Genomic DNA, 17,311 nt, shown 5'->3' on the forward strand with positions numbered 1-17,311 from the left:
GCTCTATCGCCCAGGCTGGAGTGCAATGGTGTGATCTCGGCTCACTGCAACCTCCACCTCCTGGGTTCAAGAGATTCTCCTGCCTCCAGCCTCCCAAGTAGCTGGGATTACAGGCACCCACCACCACCACGCCCGGCTAATTTTTGTGTATATGTATATGTGTATGTATATATGTGTGTGTGTGTGTGTGTGTGTGTGTGTGTGTGTGTGTGTGTGTATATTTTTTTTTTTTTTTGAGATGGAGTTTTGCTCTTGTTGCCCAGGCTGGAGTGCAATGGCACGATCTCGGCTCACCACAACCTCTGCCTCCCAGGTTCAAGGGATTCTCCTGCCTCAGCCTTCCCAAGTAGCTGGGATTATAGGCATGCGCCACCAAGCCCAGCTAATTCTGTATTTTTAGTAGAGATGGGGTTTCTTCCTGTGGGTCAGGCTGGTCTCAAACTCCCAACCTCAGGTGATCCACCCACCTCGGCCTTCCAAAGTGTTGGGATTACAGGCGTGAGCCACCACACCCGGCCTACATATATATATATATATTTTTTTCAGTAGAGATGGGGTTTCACTAGTTGGCCAGGCTGGTCTCAAACTCCTGACCTCAAGTGATCCACCTGCCTTGGCCTCCCAAAGCACTAGGATTACAGGTGTGAGCCACTGCACCCAGCCTATATCTGAAACTGTGTCTGTATTGATATATGGCCCTGATAGTAATGGTAAGATGTGCCATTTACTGAGACTCTTCTGTGACCTCCTATTGACAAATAGTATCATATTCCCAAGTCCCCCGTGTACTGTTGTCACCCCCCATTTTACAGTAAGGAAATGAGTTTCATGGGGACTGCTGGCCCAGTGACCCACAGCTGATGAGCTAGTCAACTGGATTTGAACCAAATCAGATGCCAGAGCTTTACCATTGTTTGCCTTGTTTTCGGCCTTTGAGCACTGGGCTTCAAAATGCAGAACAATTAGGTAACATGGCAGTAAACAAAACACCCAATTATGCAGAGCAGGCGGTTAGAATACCACCTCCTGCTAATTGTATGGTCCACACTGGTGCAGAAGGCACCAGGAGCTGTTACCAGCTATGCTTGCAACCCAGCCAGGAGAGGTAGAGATGGCAGATTCAAGCAGTAAGGCTATGGGTCAACTTGGGTAGAGTTTCAATAATTCATAAATTCTTAAAAAGCAAAGAATTTACAGAAGGGAGAGGTCACCATGGGCTGGTGGGGTTAACGGCTTTTCAGAAGAGTCAGAACATTGGGGAGGCTGAAGAGAGACCAAATGGATGGAAGGCTGAGGGTTGAGAGGATTGCACAGCACTAGCAATGAAACAGAGACCAGCACGAGCACCATGGAAGGTTTCCACACCATGACCGTGACCTACAGGAATATTTTATACACATACCTGGAAATATAAAAAGGAAACCAGTTTCCCAGAATAATATTGAACTCTCACTATGTACAGGAACTCTATTTTCTACTTTTTTTAAAAAAAAGAAAATGCTAGTTGCCCTTCACTAAATTGATTTCACCATCCTCTCCTGGATCTCATCCAATAATTGAAAAGCACAGCAATAGAATGGGTCGGTTGAAGCATTGTTTCTTAGGGAACAGCGGTGGGCCATGACACTGGCCACTTGGGTGGGGCCAGATGGGGGTGGATGTTGAAACCGATGCAAAACCCATACCAGGCAAGAAAAAGACAAACACCTCATGCAATTTGGTGTCTGGGAACATGAGAGCATTATCCTTCTGCTGTGGCATTTGTATATACCCTCAAAGACGTTCCTGGGCACTGAAGTGTCCAGGGTTACAATTCCCCAAAGCGAATTCTTCCTCTACATATGGAGTTTTCGGTCAATTCTAGAAATGCCCTAGGCCTTCCTCAGCAACCTAGATGAGTTGGGATGTGGACTCACAGGAGAAGAGCCTGGAATTTTGGACAAACCAATCAAGGCAGGAAAACTTTTGGCCATTTGTACAGGGACTGTAAGCTACAGAAAGGTGTATATAGAGAAAGATCTAGAAAGAGATCGATGGATTTGCTGATTTCAAGCTAACCATATTCTCTTGGCTAATTATTATAAGCAGCTGATTTTTTTTTTTTAGTAAAGTACTTTCAATGATTTAGGAAGATTCTAGCACAAATATTACAGAGCAAACACAGCTAGTGCCAGTCTACTTTGCAAATTTTAAAATTGAGATATAATGTATATGCCATAAAATTCACCCTCATAAACTGTAATTCGTGATTTTTGCTATATTCACAGAGCTGCACAGCCATCACCAATATGTAATTCTAGAATATTTTTATTATCCCACTTTCATAGTCCCACAAGCATGATTGCCCATTCCTCTTCTCTTTTATCCCCTGGCAACCACTAATCTACTTTCCGTCTCTATGAATTTCCTATTCTTGACATTTTATATAAATGGAATCTAACAATATATGGCCTTTTGTGTCTGACTTCTTTCACTTTGTGTAGTGTTTACAAGATTTGTCCATGTGGTATCATGTATCAGTACTGTGTTCCTTTTTATGGCTGAATAATATTCCTTTGTGTTTATATACCACATTTTGTTTATCCATTCATCACTTGGTTAATATTTGGGTTGTTTTCATTTTTTGCTATTATAAATAATACTGCTGTGAACATTTGAGTAAAAGTTTTTGTGTGGACATATGTTTTCATTCCTTTTGGGTAGAACTAGGAGTAGAATTTCTGGGTCAAACTCTTTGAGAAACTGTCAGACTGTTTTCCAAAGCAGCTGAACCATTTTACATTCCTATCAGCAATGTATGAAGGTCCCTATTTTCCCACACCCTCACCAATGCTTGTTATTTATCTTTTTTATTCTAGTAATACTTGTGGCTGTGAAATCGTCTTGAGTTACATTTTCCTAATGACCATTTTCTTTGGAGAACTGTCCAAACACTTTGCCTTTTTTAAGAAAATTGGGTTTTTTAAATTGTCGAGTAGTAAGAGTTCTTTATATATTTTGTACAATAGACCCTTATCAGATATATTATTTGCAAAATAAGTTTTTTCCGTTTAATAGATAGTATTTTCACAGTCTATCTTTTCCTTTTTTTCGTTGTTGTTGTTGTTGTTTTGTTTTTCCAGACAAGACCACACTCTGTTGCCCAGTGCAATGGCAATCACAGCTCACTGCAGCCTCTAACTCCCAGGCTAGAGCAGTCCTCCCACCTCAGCCTCCCAAGTAGCTGAGACTAAAAGGCCATCATGCCCAGCTAGTTTTTGTATTTTTGTAGAGATGAGGTCTCACTATGTTGCCCAGGCTGGTCTTGAACTCCTGGCCTCAACCAGTCCTCCCGCCTTGGCCTCTCAAAGCGCAGGATTATAGGCATGAGCCACTGTGCCCAGCTTTTCTCTTTCTTTCCTCCCTTCCTCCCTTCCTCCCTTTCTCTCTTTCTCTCTTTCTCTCTTTCTTTCTTTCTTCTTTCTTGACACAGCCTTGCTCTGTCTCCCAGGCTGGAGTGCAGTGGTGTGATCTCAGCTCACTATGACCTCTGCCTTCTGGGTTCAAGTGATTATCCTGCTTCAACCTCCCAAGTAGCTGGGATTACAGGTGTGCACCACCACACCCGGCTAATTTTTGTATTTTTAGTAGAGACAGGGTTTCACCATGTTGGCCAGGCTGGTCTTGAACTCCCAACCTCAGGTGATCTGCCCATCTTGGCCTTCCAAAGTGCTGAGATTACAGACATAAGCCACTACGCCCAGCCCCAGCCTCACTTTCTTAATAGTATTCTGTGAATCACAAAAGTTTTTAATTTTGATAAAATATAATTTACTTATTCTTTTGTTGCTTGTGATTTTGGTGTCATTTAAGAAATCATTGCCCAATTCAAGGCCATAAAGAGCTGTGCTCATGTTGTTTTATAGTTGTTGCTCTTATATTTAGGTCTTAATCATTTCTTATTTAATTTTTGTGCATGGTATAAGATAAAGCACCAGTTTCATTCTTTTGCCTATGGGTATCCAGCTGTCTCTGCATCATTTGTTGAAAAGATTATTGTTTTCCTATTGAATTGTCTTGATACTCGTGTCAAATATCAAGATATTAAATGCCTGGGTTTATTTCTGGATTCAAAATTTTATTCCATTCTTATGCCAGTAAATGTCGAGTCCATAAATAAACACTTAAATATCTGGGTTTATTTCTGGACTCAGAATTTTATTTCATTCTTCCAGTAGCAGTCTCTCCTGATTACTGTAGCTTTGTACTAAGTTTTAAAATCACAGTGTGTAAATTTCCCAGCTTTGATTTTTTTCTTCAAGATTGCTTTGGCTATTTGGGGTTCCTTATATTTTCATATGAATTTTAGGCTCAGCTTGTCAATTTCTGCTCAGCTACCTGGGATTTTGATAGGGATTGCATTGAATGTATACATAAGTTTGGGGAATATTACCGTCTTTACCATTTTAAGCCTTCCAATTCATAAACAGAATTTCTTCTCATTTATTTAGGTCTTCTTTAATTTCTTCCAGTGATGTTTGGTAGTTTTCAGCATACAAATCCTCTACTACTCTTGTTGCATAAATGTTAGGTCTTTAAAATTTTTGATGGCATTGTACGTGGAATTGCTTTCTTAATTTTATTTTTGGATTGTTAATATATAAAACACAACTGAATTTTGTGTATTTATTACATATCTTACAAATTGGCTGAACTTGTTTATTAGTTCTAATAGTTTTTTATGGGTTCCTTAGAGTTTTCTATATGCAAGATCATGTCATCTACAAATAGGGATAGTTTTACTTCTTCCTTTCCAATCTGAATCACTTTTACTTATTTTTCTTGCCTAATTTTCTTGGCTATAATCTCTAGTTCAATGCTGAAGGAGTAAGAGCAGATATCTTCATCTTGTTCCTGATTTTGCAGTGAGGTGGGGAGGGGAGGGTTGTAATAGCTTTCAATCTTAATTGTTAAGTAAAATTTTTAATTGCTGTTTCAATCTTGTTTTAAGTCTCTTCAGATTTTCTATTCCTTTCTGGGTCAATTTTGGTAGTTTGTACCTTTGTAGAATTTTGTCTGTTAGAATTGTTTGCAGTATTCCGTAATAGTTTGTTTTATTTCTGTAATGTTTATAGTGATGTCCTTGTTTTGTTCCTGATTTTGGTAATGTGAGTCTTCTCTCTTTTTTTCTTGGTCAGTCTAGCTAAAGGTTTGTCAATTGTATTGATCTTTTCAAAGAGGCAACTTTCCAATTTCTTTGATTCTTTGTATTGTTTTTTATTTTCTATTTCATTTATTTTCACTCTAACCTTGATTTTCTGTTCCTTCCCTCTGCTTTCTTTGGACTTCATTTTCTGCTCTTCTTTTATTTTTCTTAAGGAGAAAGGTTTGGTCATTGATTTGAGATCTTTCCCTTTTTTAATATAGGTATTTTACAGCTATACATTCCTCTCTAAGTACTGTTTTCACTATATCCCATAAGTTTTAGTATGTTACTTTTTTTGATTCATCTCAAAGTATTTTCTAATTTTTTTGTGCTTTCTTCTTTGACCCTTTATTTAGGAGTATGTTATTGCATTTCTCTTGTATTAGTGAATTTTCCAGTTTTCCTTCTGTTATTGGTTTCTAATTCTGTTCCATTGTGGTTGGAGAACAGGAGATTGTCTCCTGTTCTAGGGTTTGTGGTTGTTACTCTTTATTATTATTGCTTGTTTAGTGACTTTTCTAAACTAATTGTGTAAAATTCATGTTCTTTGTTGTGTGTGGCCACTGAAGTCTCTGCTAGGTTAGCCTAGAGGTCAGCTAATGATTAGACAGAGACTTCCCTAGGTTCCTGGATCCAGTCATTCTCTCAGTCTTTGCCAAGGGACTCTATGTATTTTGGGGCATGCCTCCAACACTTGGGCGGGTAGTTCACAACTCTGCAGTAGCCTTTCCTTCTTATTTGCACAGAGCCTCAGTTAGGCAGAGGTGAAAGCTTACAGCAGTCTCGAGTCTTTCCTGAGCATGTGAAGAACCCTGGGCACAGCCCTGTGCATGCTCATGGTCTGTTAGATTCCCAGAGATATCTAGGGGCTTTTCAAAGCCCACTATGGATGTCTCGTTCCCCAGCTTTTCCTTTTATGCTTTTTGGTTAACCTATTATTTGTCCCAGCTGTCATCTGCCACTTCCAGCAACATGATTTAATAATTTCCTCTAATTGTTTTCGACAAACACATCCAAGAAGAAAGTTATTCACACTGGGTAAGCTCAGATTCTGGTAAAATAAAGGCAGCCTTGAAAGTGGAGTCTTCTAGGAAAGCATCAGATAGGTCAAATAATAACAATTCTATGGTAATGAACTTGGGAGGTCCTCCAACCTTGTTCTGCCTCCTCTGGTGGCTGCTAGCCTGCTGTTTTTCAATGTGGTTGCATGCTGCTAGATTTCAAGGCTACTCCAGACCTGGCAAGAAGGAGTAAAAATAGGGAAAGCTAAAACTCCACAGAGTTCCCTGTTCTTACTAAGGTCCAACTGATTTTTTTTTTAAATAGACATTCCCTGGATTGCTGCAAACCTTAGGTTAATTCCAGAGCTCTGAAAAAGTTGATTCTGACAATTTTTTGCTGTTGTTCTCAAAGCTTCTATAAAAAATAAAAATTGCAGAAGTCCTTCCTCCACCATTTCATTGACGAGCAGGCCAGTTTTTAACCTGCATGTGCACACCTATATTCAGTGGCTTATTAAGGAAACTATGCTTACACTCAATGGCTTATGAGGCCTCTTTTCCTCCATTGAATTGTTTCTGGATTCCCTTGGTAGGAGCCAGTGAGATCTGGACTGCCAGCCAGGGCACACGTTTAGTCTTGCACCAGTCTTGACTACATGACCTTGGGACAAAGGAGCTGAGATTTCCAAAGCACCTGCTGTGTGCCAGGCCCTGTGTGCTGGGTATTTTATGTACACTCTGTCACATCATTCTTGCAACAACCAAGAGATAACTTTCTCATTTAACACATGAAGAAACCAATAAGATGCAAAGCACTTAGCACTGTGCCCGCAGCACATGGCAAATGCTGATTGTGTTGATTATTGCTGCCCCGTTGTTGTTACGTGTAAGCTATTACTGTCAGAGGAGGAAGTAGAGTTGGGATTCTCAAGGTCCTTTGGCTTCCAGTCCAGGGCTGTCTGATTCCAAAGCCCAACCATAACTTACATCCCCATTCCAGCTCCTCTGAGTGAGTCTGTTCCCACTCTGGGCCTCACTTTCCTTGTCCTGTCAAATGAAGGATTTTGAATGACTTAAGTTATTCAAGCAACAAGCACTTACTAAATTGTCTTGCCACTTCCAGGGTGACATTATGGAATTCTGTGATTCTGCAAGGTTAGTTGCCTAGAGTCACATCGGTGGCATTCTCTTATTTAGCTTGAAGACTAAACCGACAGGTAGACTGGCAGGTGTGTTACCCAGTGTGTTTCTCTCCCCCTCCTTTCTCGCTCTGCTCCTTCCCCCTGCAGAGGCCAGAGGGGACAAGGTCAAGTGGGTGTTCACCTGGCCCCTCATCTTCCTCCTGTGCGTCACCATTCCCAACTGCAGCAAGCCCCGCTGGGAGAAGTTCTTCATGGTCACCTTCATCACCGCCACGCTGTGGATTGCTGTGTTCTCCTATATCATGGTGTGGCTGGTAAGTGGCGGGAGCAGGGGGTGGACAGTGTGCACAGCCAGGGAGAGGTGGGGAACTGAGTTCAAGGCTAACCACAGGTACTGCTATGCCACCTTTGGGCAAGTCACTGGCCTCACTGACCACAGCGTATTTCTCAGTAGAAAAGGGTTTGAATGACGTGCATGACTCTGAGCCAGGTACCCGGGATGCAGACACACAGCACAGTGCCTGCCTTTGAGTGTGAGGGAAGGAGACCAACCTTCACACAGGCAGCCTAAATCACAGTGCTAATTTAGGCAGCCTAAATCACTCTGGTGTTACAGGCAGAGCAGTATGACAGGTGGATGATCACCAAGTCCTCTTGGTTTCCAGGGTCCTGAGGGAATGTGAAGGAAGGAGACTGGAGTCAAGGGAGATGAGGTTGAACACAAGGCAGCTTGTTCCATGCTCCTGCCCAGGAATGCTCCTCCCTGCACTGATGTGCTGGATGCTGGTTTAAGTCCTTCACATAAACTCTTCCTTATCCTCATAACAACCCCAAGGGATGGGTGTTATTATCCCCATCTAACAAATGGGGGAAATCGAGGCATAGAGAAATTGAGTAATTTCCCCAAGGTTACACAGTTAGTGAGTGCTAGAGTTAGGATTAGGACCCAGGTATTGATCTCCTAAGCCCATGATCTCAGCTACTACCGTAAGCTGCCTCTCAGTTTGCTACTGGACTTTTCACATTTCATTGGATGGGAGTTTTACAGGCAGAGAGACATTGGTGTAGCTCCTCATAAGCTCCTGTGGTCACACAGGACAGGTCCCCATATAAACCTTTCATCAGCTGGGCTGGGCTGGGTCAGGCCACACAGGAGCCTCCCTCCCCACTTTCTGTGTACCACCTAATGGGGTCCCCACTTCTCCTCATTCCCAGGAGCAAAGAGAGGGAAGCAGTTCCAGCATGGCTGCAGTTCTGTTGATTGTGAAACTCACTCTCAGCCCCTTACACCCTAGTAATTAGCATCAAGTCCCTTTGTTCTCCTCCTAATGCCTGACACCAGCAGCAGAGAAGGCAAGAAATCTTGATGTGAGAGACAGCAGGGCCAGTAAATGTTCCATGCTGGCCAAGAGGCCACCTTTCCCTTAACTCCAGAGAAACCGTGTCGTTTAGTGGGGAACAAAGGATCCTGGATCACATGAGAACAGCGCTGAATCCTAGCCCTACCTCTTGCAAACCACGGAAGCTGGCGACTCCCTCTATGAAGTGGGGTGATCATCGCTCTCACAAGGCCATTGGGAGAATGAAAAGAGAGCCCAGCACTTCCTAGGCATTTGGCCAATCCTGTCTCTTCCCTCCCCGCAACCCAATCACACCTTCCCCCATCCCTCCCAGAGCATTACTGGGATTCTGACCAGTGTATGGGAGCCATTTTGCCTGTGCTTTCCTGAAATCCTACCCTTTGGCCGCCTCCCTCATCTCAGATGCTTCCTCAGGCTGATCTGAGACCTGCCCCAGCCTCTGTGAGTGTCCTTACACCTACTCGTGCGGCAGCCCTCCTGTCCCTGTGGCAGAGCCTCCCCAAGACACCAGCTGGTGGAAGGCACTGCCCCCAGCCTGCTCCCTTTCTCCCTTTCTCCTGGTACCCGCTTAGAGTTCTGTATCCCAAAAGAAAGCCCACGATGGACTCTGATTGTGTTTTAGTCAATGAAACAAGTCATGTAACTCAGGAGGGGCAGAACAACTCCAAGCCTTCAGGACCCCAGCATCTGCCCCAGCCCCAGACACACACACTTGGAACACCTTGGCCTTGGCTCAGCTGAATGCGGGACATGGGAACACTTGAATATTCAAGTCCCCCAGGACCTCATTCATGTCCCTCCTGACCACTCCCTTTCATACACTACTCCCAGCCCAGAACAGTTTGGTTAGACCGTGTCAGAAGCATCCAGTAGTTAGCCACTTATTGAAACCAACAGCCAATTAGGGGTGATTACCTGGTAACAGTCAGATGATCATAAGCATCACGGAATAATACACAGTTTGGCCACTAAGCAGTGCGATTTCTTATAGTGCCTTTCTTGTGTTGAATTAGTGTTGCATACACTATACCCAATTTCAACCTAATCTTACTTCCTCTTGTTCAGGTATTGCAATTTGGGTTTGCAGCATGGCTGATTGCTCATAACAGTAAATATTAGCCATTTTCACCATGAGATGCAGCAATGCTGTTTCCATGCTTCCATGATGAAGATTAAAGTCTCCATAGCCCACTCCATATGGGGGATGAGGAAGAAGAGTTGGAATTAATTACTATCTAAACTCCCTAGAGGCTGGGTGTGGTGGCTTACACACCTGTAATCCCAGCACTTTGGGAGGCCAAGGCAGGAGGATCACTTGAGCCCAGGAGTTCGAGACCAACCTGGGCAACATAGCAAGACCCTGTGTCTACAAAAAATTAAAAAATTAGCCAGGCGTGGTGGCATGCACCTGTAGTTACAGCTACTCAGGAGGCTGTGATGGGAGGATTGCTTAAACCTGAGAGGTTGAGGCCACAGTGAGCCGTGGTCAATCCACTGTACTCCAGCCTGGGCTATGGAGCAGAGCAAGATCCTGTCAAAAAAAAAAAAAAAAAAAACTTCCCTAGAAAAAGATGACAATCAGAGAATGAAAACTGTGCCTTAAGTGAGTTGGATTTGCAATTTTTAAATTTTCTGAATAGAATTAAAGGCCAGTTCATCTTCAGATTTTAAAGAAAGGATCCAGTGATTTCTCTTACTGAAGTGTATTCCCAAAACAACATTACAAGTGAAAAAAAAAAAAAGCATTTCATGACATTTGAGTGGGTGTGAGACTCAGGAAGATCAAATTAATGAATATGTGAATTTCTTCTCTAGTTATAGAAAATAACCATATGATTAAATCAGTTCTGCTAATTATCAGTGAGACAGGACACTCCAACCCCCACCACCTTGATGTATAAACCCCACCCATGTTTCTTAAACCAGGGTCCTGGGGTCACAGGAACCACTTTACTGGGGCACTCTTACCTATGGGTTTGAACTTCAGATAGCCTCAGTTTGGGGGAATAGAATGGCCTTGACAGTAAAAGTCTGTAAAGAAGGCAGTGCCCATGGTAGCCTTGATCTCTGCCTATGCAAGGCGTACCCGCCTGAGCACCCTGCGCTTACTTTCGCTATGTCCTGGCGAGGCTCCAGCAAGCAGTGAAGACCCATCTGTCCATCCCCTACACCCCCACCTTTTATTAATACATCTCTCACCCCCAAGGCTTTGGAAGAATGATTCTTGAATGTCAGTATCAAAAGGGAGAGGCCTTGGAAATGGATTGTCCATTTCCCCAGAACACTTGTGCAGTTGGAGAAACTGAGGACTAAAGAGAAGAAATGACTTCTGTAAAGTCATGCAGATAGGGCAGAGCCAAAACCAGCCCCCAGGGCCCTGGACTTGAATCTGCTTCCCTGTCTGAAGCCTGAGTGTCAGAGGGCTCAGAGGGCCTGGGCATGAAGTCCAGGGTAAAGCAGGGTTCATGTGGCATCCCTGGTCCTGAGCACTCTGGATGGTATGTGCACACTCAAGACCTTCCTTCCTTCCATCCTTCTGTCTTTTGGCTTCTTAGCCTCGTAGTTCAGTGTTGTTTTGTTTTGTTTTGTTTTTAAAAGAGGCAGCCCCAGTAATTCCAACATCACCATTTCCTACGCTTACAGTGTCTCTAATACTAGCAATATTTCCTCGGTCCATACACTGTTGTTTGAGAGTTTGTGTCTCCAACCCCCATACTGCAGGTGACTATTATTGGATACACACTTGGGATCCCAGATGTCATCATGGGCATTACTTTCCTGGCAGCAGGGACAAGTGTTCCAGACTGCATGGCCAGCTTAATTGTCGCGAGACAAGGTATGGATTATGCCCCAGCCCTCACAGTCATGCAGTGCAGGCCGCTGCATCCTCGTCCCTGCCTGACTTATAGTTGACCAAGTTGTGGCTCTTATGACTGGCAGTTGTCAAGTCCTACTATGGAGAAAAACTGTGACATCTAGAAAGCATCATTTATTAGATTCCATCCACGGAGAGAATGCTACCAAGATGAACTCCAGACCTCTATCTAGAAGCTTTTGCTAGAGTGGTTGTTTAAAAACAAAAATGTTCTGAGGTCAGCAGTCAATGTGAGATTGAACAGAGGCCAAGCCCAAACTTTATACAGCAAATGAGCTAATAACAAGAAACATTCTGGTCCAAGAAAGGCAAAGCATGGGCATCCTATATATCCAACTTCCCCATTCTTCTTCTGACCTCTAGAATGTGTGTAATGTTTTGGTTTGTTTGGTGGTTTTTGTTTTGGGCTTACTACGTGGCATGGGCTGAGCAACACAAGGAGTGACTGTATGAGCTTTGATGGTGGAACAAAAGAGCTGTAACAAGAGCAGGTTTTACTGACTTCTCCTTTTCTGCTAGCAAGGTAGCATCCCAGCATGGACATCCGCAGATCTTCCTCGCAGCACAGAGTTTGAAAGTATAGGGATGGGGATGGGTGAATAATGGCGTAAAATCTCACAGGAGAAAGGAGAAAAGAACAGTGCGTAAAGAGAATGGTTGGCTTTGAGAAGAGGGACAGGACATTTTATTCCTCCAAGATGAAGGGTTGATTGGTTGGTTAGCGAGTTGTGCCTGAGAAACCATGAGATGAGGGGAAAGGACGAGTGGGAGTATGTTTTCTGGTAGGCAGGGCCCTTACAGAGAATGGGGACAGTTAGGGACAGCAGCTGAGGGAGGAATGGAATTTAACTGAGTGACCTTTGATGTGAGCATGTTAGTTCCCTAGGGAGTCATAAGAAAGTGCCACAACAGGGTGCCTTCAAATGACAGAAGTTCACTGTCTCACAGCTCTGGCAGCCAGAAGTCTGAAAGCCAGGTGTCAGCAGGGCCATGGTCCCTTGAAGGCTCTAGGAGAGGACCCTTCCTTGCCCCTTCCTAGCTTCCAGTGGTCGCGCAATCCTTGGGTCTCCCTGGCTTGTAGCTGCATCACTTCAATCTCTGCCTCTGCCTTCATACCGCATTCTTCACTTGGTATGTCTGTGTCGACTTCCTCTTCCTCCTTCTCCTCCCCCTCCTCCTCCTCCCCCTCCTCCTCCTCTTCATCCTCCTCTTTTTCCTCCTTCTCCTTCCTTCTTTCCTTCCTTCCTTCTTTCCTTCCTTCCTTCCTTCCTTCCTTCCCCTCCTCCTTCTTCCTCTTTTTTTTTTTTTGTGATGGAGTCTCACTTTGTCACCCAGGCTGGAGTACAGTAGCATGATCTTGGCTTACTGCAGCCTCTGCCTCCTGGGTTCAAGCAGTTCTCCTGCCTCACCCTCCTGAGTAACCAGGACTACAGGCAATCGCCACCACACCCAGCTACGTTTTGTATTTTTAGTAAAGACAAGGTTTCACCATGTTGGCCAGGCTGGTCTCAAACTCCTGGCCTCAAGTGATCCACCTGTCAGCCTCCCAAAGTGCTGGGATTACAGGCATGAGCCACTGCACCCGGCAGACTTCCTCCTCCTTATAAGGACACCAGTCATCAGATTAGAACCCACCCTAATTCAGTATGACCTTACCTTAATTTGAGTACATCCTCAAAGACCCTATTTCCAAATAAAGTCACATTCACAGGTTCCAGATGGACGTGAATGGGGACAGGGTACTCAGCCGAGTACAGTGAGTACAAGGAAAGCTGGTGAGCACCAGGGACCCAGCCGACGTTCAGCGACATGAACTTGGTGGGATTCAGTCATGCCGGCTCCAGCAGTGCACAGATGACAAGTTCATCCCTAGCCAGAGTCAGCTGGGTGGACACAGTGGAAGGTCAAGGGACAAGGGAATGTGCAGTTTAAACAACTGGCCCTGGAGTTCAGGCTAGGGAGGGATGTCAGGATGCTGGAAGTTTAAGGGCTTGCAGGAATGGGGAGTGTCCCAATAAGGTCAACAAAGGGTCTCTTTTAGGACCAAGGGACAGATGGGTCTCTGAAGCAGCACATCATTTCAGAGTGGCTACAGTGAAATGTAGAAGTACAGAAACTTCTGTACTTCTCTGAGGACTCCCAGCCACTGCGCCTCACTTCATACTCCCAGCTACCCTGGGCTGGGAAGAGGAAGAGTGAGGCCAGGAGTGGGGGTGTGTAATTGTCCTCAGGGTAACATTGATGATTGACAGGGACTCCAACAAACATGGTTAAAAATAGCTTCCTGTCTGGGCGCGGTGGCTCATGCCTGTAATCCCAGCACTTTGGGAGGCCAAGGTGGACGGATCACCTGAGGTCAGGAGTTCGAGACCAGCCTGGCCAACATGGTGAAACCCTGCCCCTACCGAAAATAAAAGAAATTAGCCAGGCGTGGTGGTGCACGCCTGTAATCCCAGCTACTCAGAAGGCTGAGGCAGGAGAATCACTTTAACCCAGGAGGTGGATGTTGCAGTGAACCACTGCATTCCAGCCTAGGTGACAGAGGGAGATTCTGTCTCAAAAAGAAAAAAAAAATAGCTTCCTGATGACAAAAGATCCAGGAACCACTGTTCAGAGCCTTCTGCACAAACCAGGAGGCCATGCAGCGTGTGCTCTAACCACAGGCACCATATCCTGGCCTCCCTCCAGGCCCCCTGCACAAAGCGTGGTCCTAGCCCAGAGCATCAGCTTGACCTGGGAGTTTATGAGAAACGCAGACTCCCAAGCCCTGCTCCAGATCCACCGAATGAGAATCTGCATATTCACAAGACCTCCAGGTGATTCCTGTGCTCACTAAAGTTTGAGTCGCACTGCCCTAGAAGTCCTCAAAGACTCACACAGCTGCCGGCAGCCCCGTTTGTGCAGAGCAGGAAGTCCACCAAACCTGAGACCCACTCATCCCCTCCTCTGCAAACTCAGGCACCTTTCTACCCTCCTGACCTGCTGGAGTGCCTGCCTCTTCACCAGGTGCAACTAACTGGGCCACAACAGTTGCTGCACGTTCCTGCATCTTACCAGACACTGAGAGACCAGATGGCCAGTTTCCCAGAGACGCCACCCCTAACAGGACTAAGCTGCCGAGATTTTGAAGTCACTCAAAACAGTGCCTGGGGCACGCTGGGAGGAGGATTGTAAGGGGTCAACAGATGACAGCAACAAGCAGGGAGGAAGAGGTGACCTAGCTATGCAACATAGGTGGGCTGGCGGTCAAACAGAGATGGGCTGCCTGTGTGGGTGCTGATCTGAGTTGGCTGCCATACGTCCCAGCTACCAAAGCAATGTTGTGGTTCTAGGCATTTGGGTTTCAGGTTTATTCATTCCAAAAACATGCGTATGTGTGCCAGGTTAGGACAGTGGTGTGGAAGTATGGCTTAATGGCCGGGTTAGGGCAGATTCCAGCCAGTATGAATCTTACTTATAAAAGTTTGCTTTCTTAATTATATGCCTCTCCAGTTACTAACTTCCTGATTGTGTGGCTAGCTGGACACTGGACAGTTGGACAGGAAGGGGAAGGATGAGGACATGAGCCCCTGCCTCTGATGTGCTTCTAGCCTTGTTGGGGAAAGAGAGCTCACCCTTCAGAAACTACCAGGGCATAAAATCCGACATCCTATGATCCCAGCCTGGGTCGTGGGTGCTGTTGCCTGGGTCCCAAATATGTTTCAAGGCTTGGTAAAAAGGATGCTGGACCGGGTGACCTTGGGCACATCCCAAGCCTGTTTCATCTTCTGTCACGTGAGGTGATGCCCCACTCTGACCTCCAGCCCAGGGTAGCTGGGAGCATGAAGTGAGACACAGCAGCTGGGAGTCCTCAGAGAACATCAGCTGATGAGCCCGGCAGGAGAGATCATAAAGGGCCCCGCATGCATCTGCTAGGCCGTCGTTCCCACAAACCGGGTGCGGTACACAACGGAAGTGTATTGTCTTGCGGTTCCGGAGGCCAGAAGCCTGAAGGAGAATCTGTTCCAGGCCCCTCTTGCCTCTCTGTCCTTGGCTGTCTTCATCTTTGCCGAGGTTCTCCCTGTGTGTCCAAATTTCTCCTTTTTATAAGGACACCAGTCATATTGGATTAAGACCCTAAAGACCTAATTTTAACCTGTTACCTCTATAAAGACCCGATCTCCAAATAAAGCCACATTCTTAGGTACTGAGGGTTAGAACTTCAACATATTTGGAGGGTTACGGTCAACCCATAATTGTCCCCTTTAGGCTTGAGGAAGGGCATGGATCTTAGGCCTTACGAAAAGGTTTAGAAATGTAAGGTCCTTGCAGAAGGAATTCCTTTCCAAGGAATGGCACTGATCGAACAGTTAGGAGAAAGAATACAGGCTTCTGCTGACCTGCTCTTATAAAATAAATGTGTTGTTGTCCCCTGCAGGCCTTGGGGACATGGCAGTCTCCAACACCATAGGAAGCAACGTGTTCGACATCCTGGTAGGACTTGGCGTACCGTGGGGCCTGCAGACCATGGTTGTTAATTACGGATCAACAGTAAGTTCCTCTCACCTTGAACCGATGTGTTTTACCCAGAAGGATAGTGGTGTTGGCCCAGTTCCAGCCAGAGGCTCTGGGAGACGACCTCCTCTTCTCCTTGGCACTCAGACACCCATTTTCCATGGCAGCTTCTAGAGCACCTTAGGGATGTCTGAACTTCCACTCCTCATCTCAGCCTGCTGGCGTGCCTGTCCCCATCCCAGGCTGTCTCCTCAGATGAGCAGGGTTGTGACTTGATTCCATATTTCCCTGACCCTCCATGACCATGTGGTCACCTGTAAACATCTGTGTTTTCCTGACGAGGGAATGCATTGGCCCAGGCAATCAAAGCCCAGGCCCGCTGGGATTTCAGGATAGATTGGCTCTGAGCAGTCAAGAGACTCAGGACACGTGTGTTTGATTTTCCAGGTGAAGATCAACAGCCGGGGGCTGGTCTATTCCGTGGTCCTGTTGCTGGGCTCTGTCGCTCTCACTGTGAGTCTTTAAAATTCCAAAACAGATACCTCATGCATACTTGATTTCATCTGATTCCGCCTCGTCACTTACGTGACTCTGAACACCCCTGTCACGTCCCTTGGTAATGAAAGATAAAGGCAAGAAAACATAGACATTCATAGACACACCAAGTCCAGTCTTTGCCAAGAACATCGGCACCCTTCCTGTGCTTTTCCTGAGTACATAAGAAGTCCCCAGAGGAAGCGAATTCCATTTCCTTTCTTGCTGCCTGGTCCAGTCCCTCTCTAGTGCCAGTAGGAGAGAGATCCTCCCCTGCACATCTGAGCTGACAAATGGGAGATATGACATCCCTCAGGATAGCACATCAGAATTATCGAGGCCTCCCTACCCCACGTGCCCAGGTCTGTGCTGAGCACTTGACTTCAGCATCACTTTATTCTATCCTTACAACCATCCAGTGAGGGAGGTGCTGTTATTCCCATTGCAGAAGACATCGGGGCTAAGGGGTTAACTTTCCCAAGGTCACAGAATTGGGCAATGGCAAAGCTAGGATTTGAACTTAGGTTGGTCTGTCCTTAGGGAACTCATGACTTTTTACCTGCAATGCTCCAGTGAGGTCCTGGGATCCAGCCCTAGGAAGCCTTGATTGAGGGACAAGGAGGAAGGCAGTGGAAGGAAGGGTAGAAGGGTCAAGGAGAAATGTAAGATAATTCTCTGCTTTAACCCTCTACCCCAAACACACACACACACGCACACAC

General features: G+C 45.5%; 1 protein-coding gene across 4 annotated transcripts in view; it reads left to right on the forward strand.

The window, feature by feature from the left end:
- SLC24A4 (solute carrier family 24 member 4) overlaps positions 1-17,311 on the forward strand; it is a 177,381-nt gene that overhangs the window by 151,983 nt on the left and 8,087 nt on the right. For all 4 annotated transcript variants that reach the window (XM_015144393.3, XM_015144394.3, XM_077941645.1 and 1 more), the window contains 4 exons: positions 7,476-7,642; positions 11,411-11,525; positions 15,982-16,094; positions 16,506-16,571. In XM_015144393.3, the coding sequence (XP_014999879.1) occupies positions 7,476-7,642; positions 11,411-11,525; positions 15,982-16,094; positions 16,506-16,571 (461 nt within the window). The remainder of the gene's footprint in view (positions 1-7,475; positions 7,643-11,410; positions 11,526-15,981; positions 16,095-16,505; positions 16,572-17,311) is intronic.

The sequence above is a fragment of the Macaca mulatta genome, chromosome 7 (assembly GCF_049350105.2).
Source record: "Macaca mulatta isolate MMU2019108-1 chromosome 7, T2T-MMU8v2.0, whole genome shotgun sequence".
Taxonomy (NCBI): Eukaryota; Metazoa; Chordata; class Mammalia; order Primates; family Cercopithecidae; genus Macaca; species Macaca mulatta.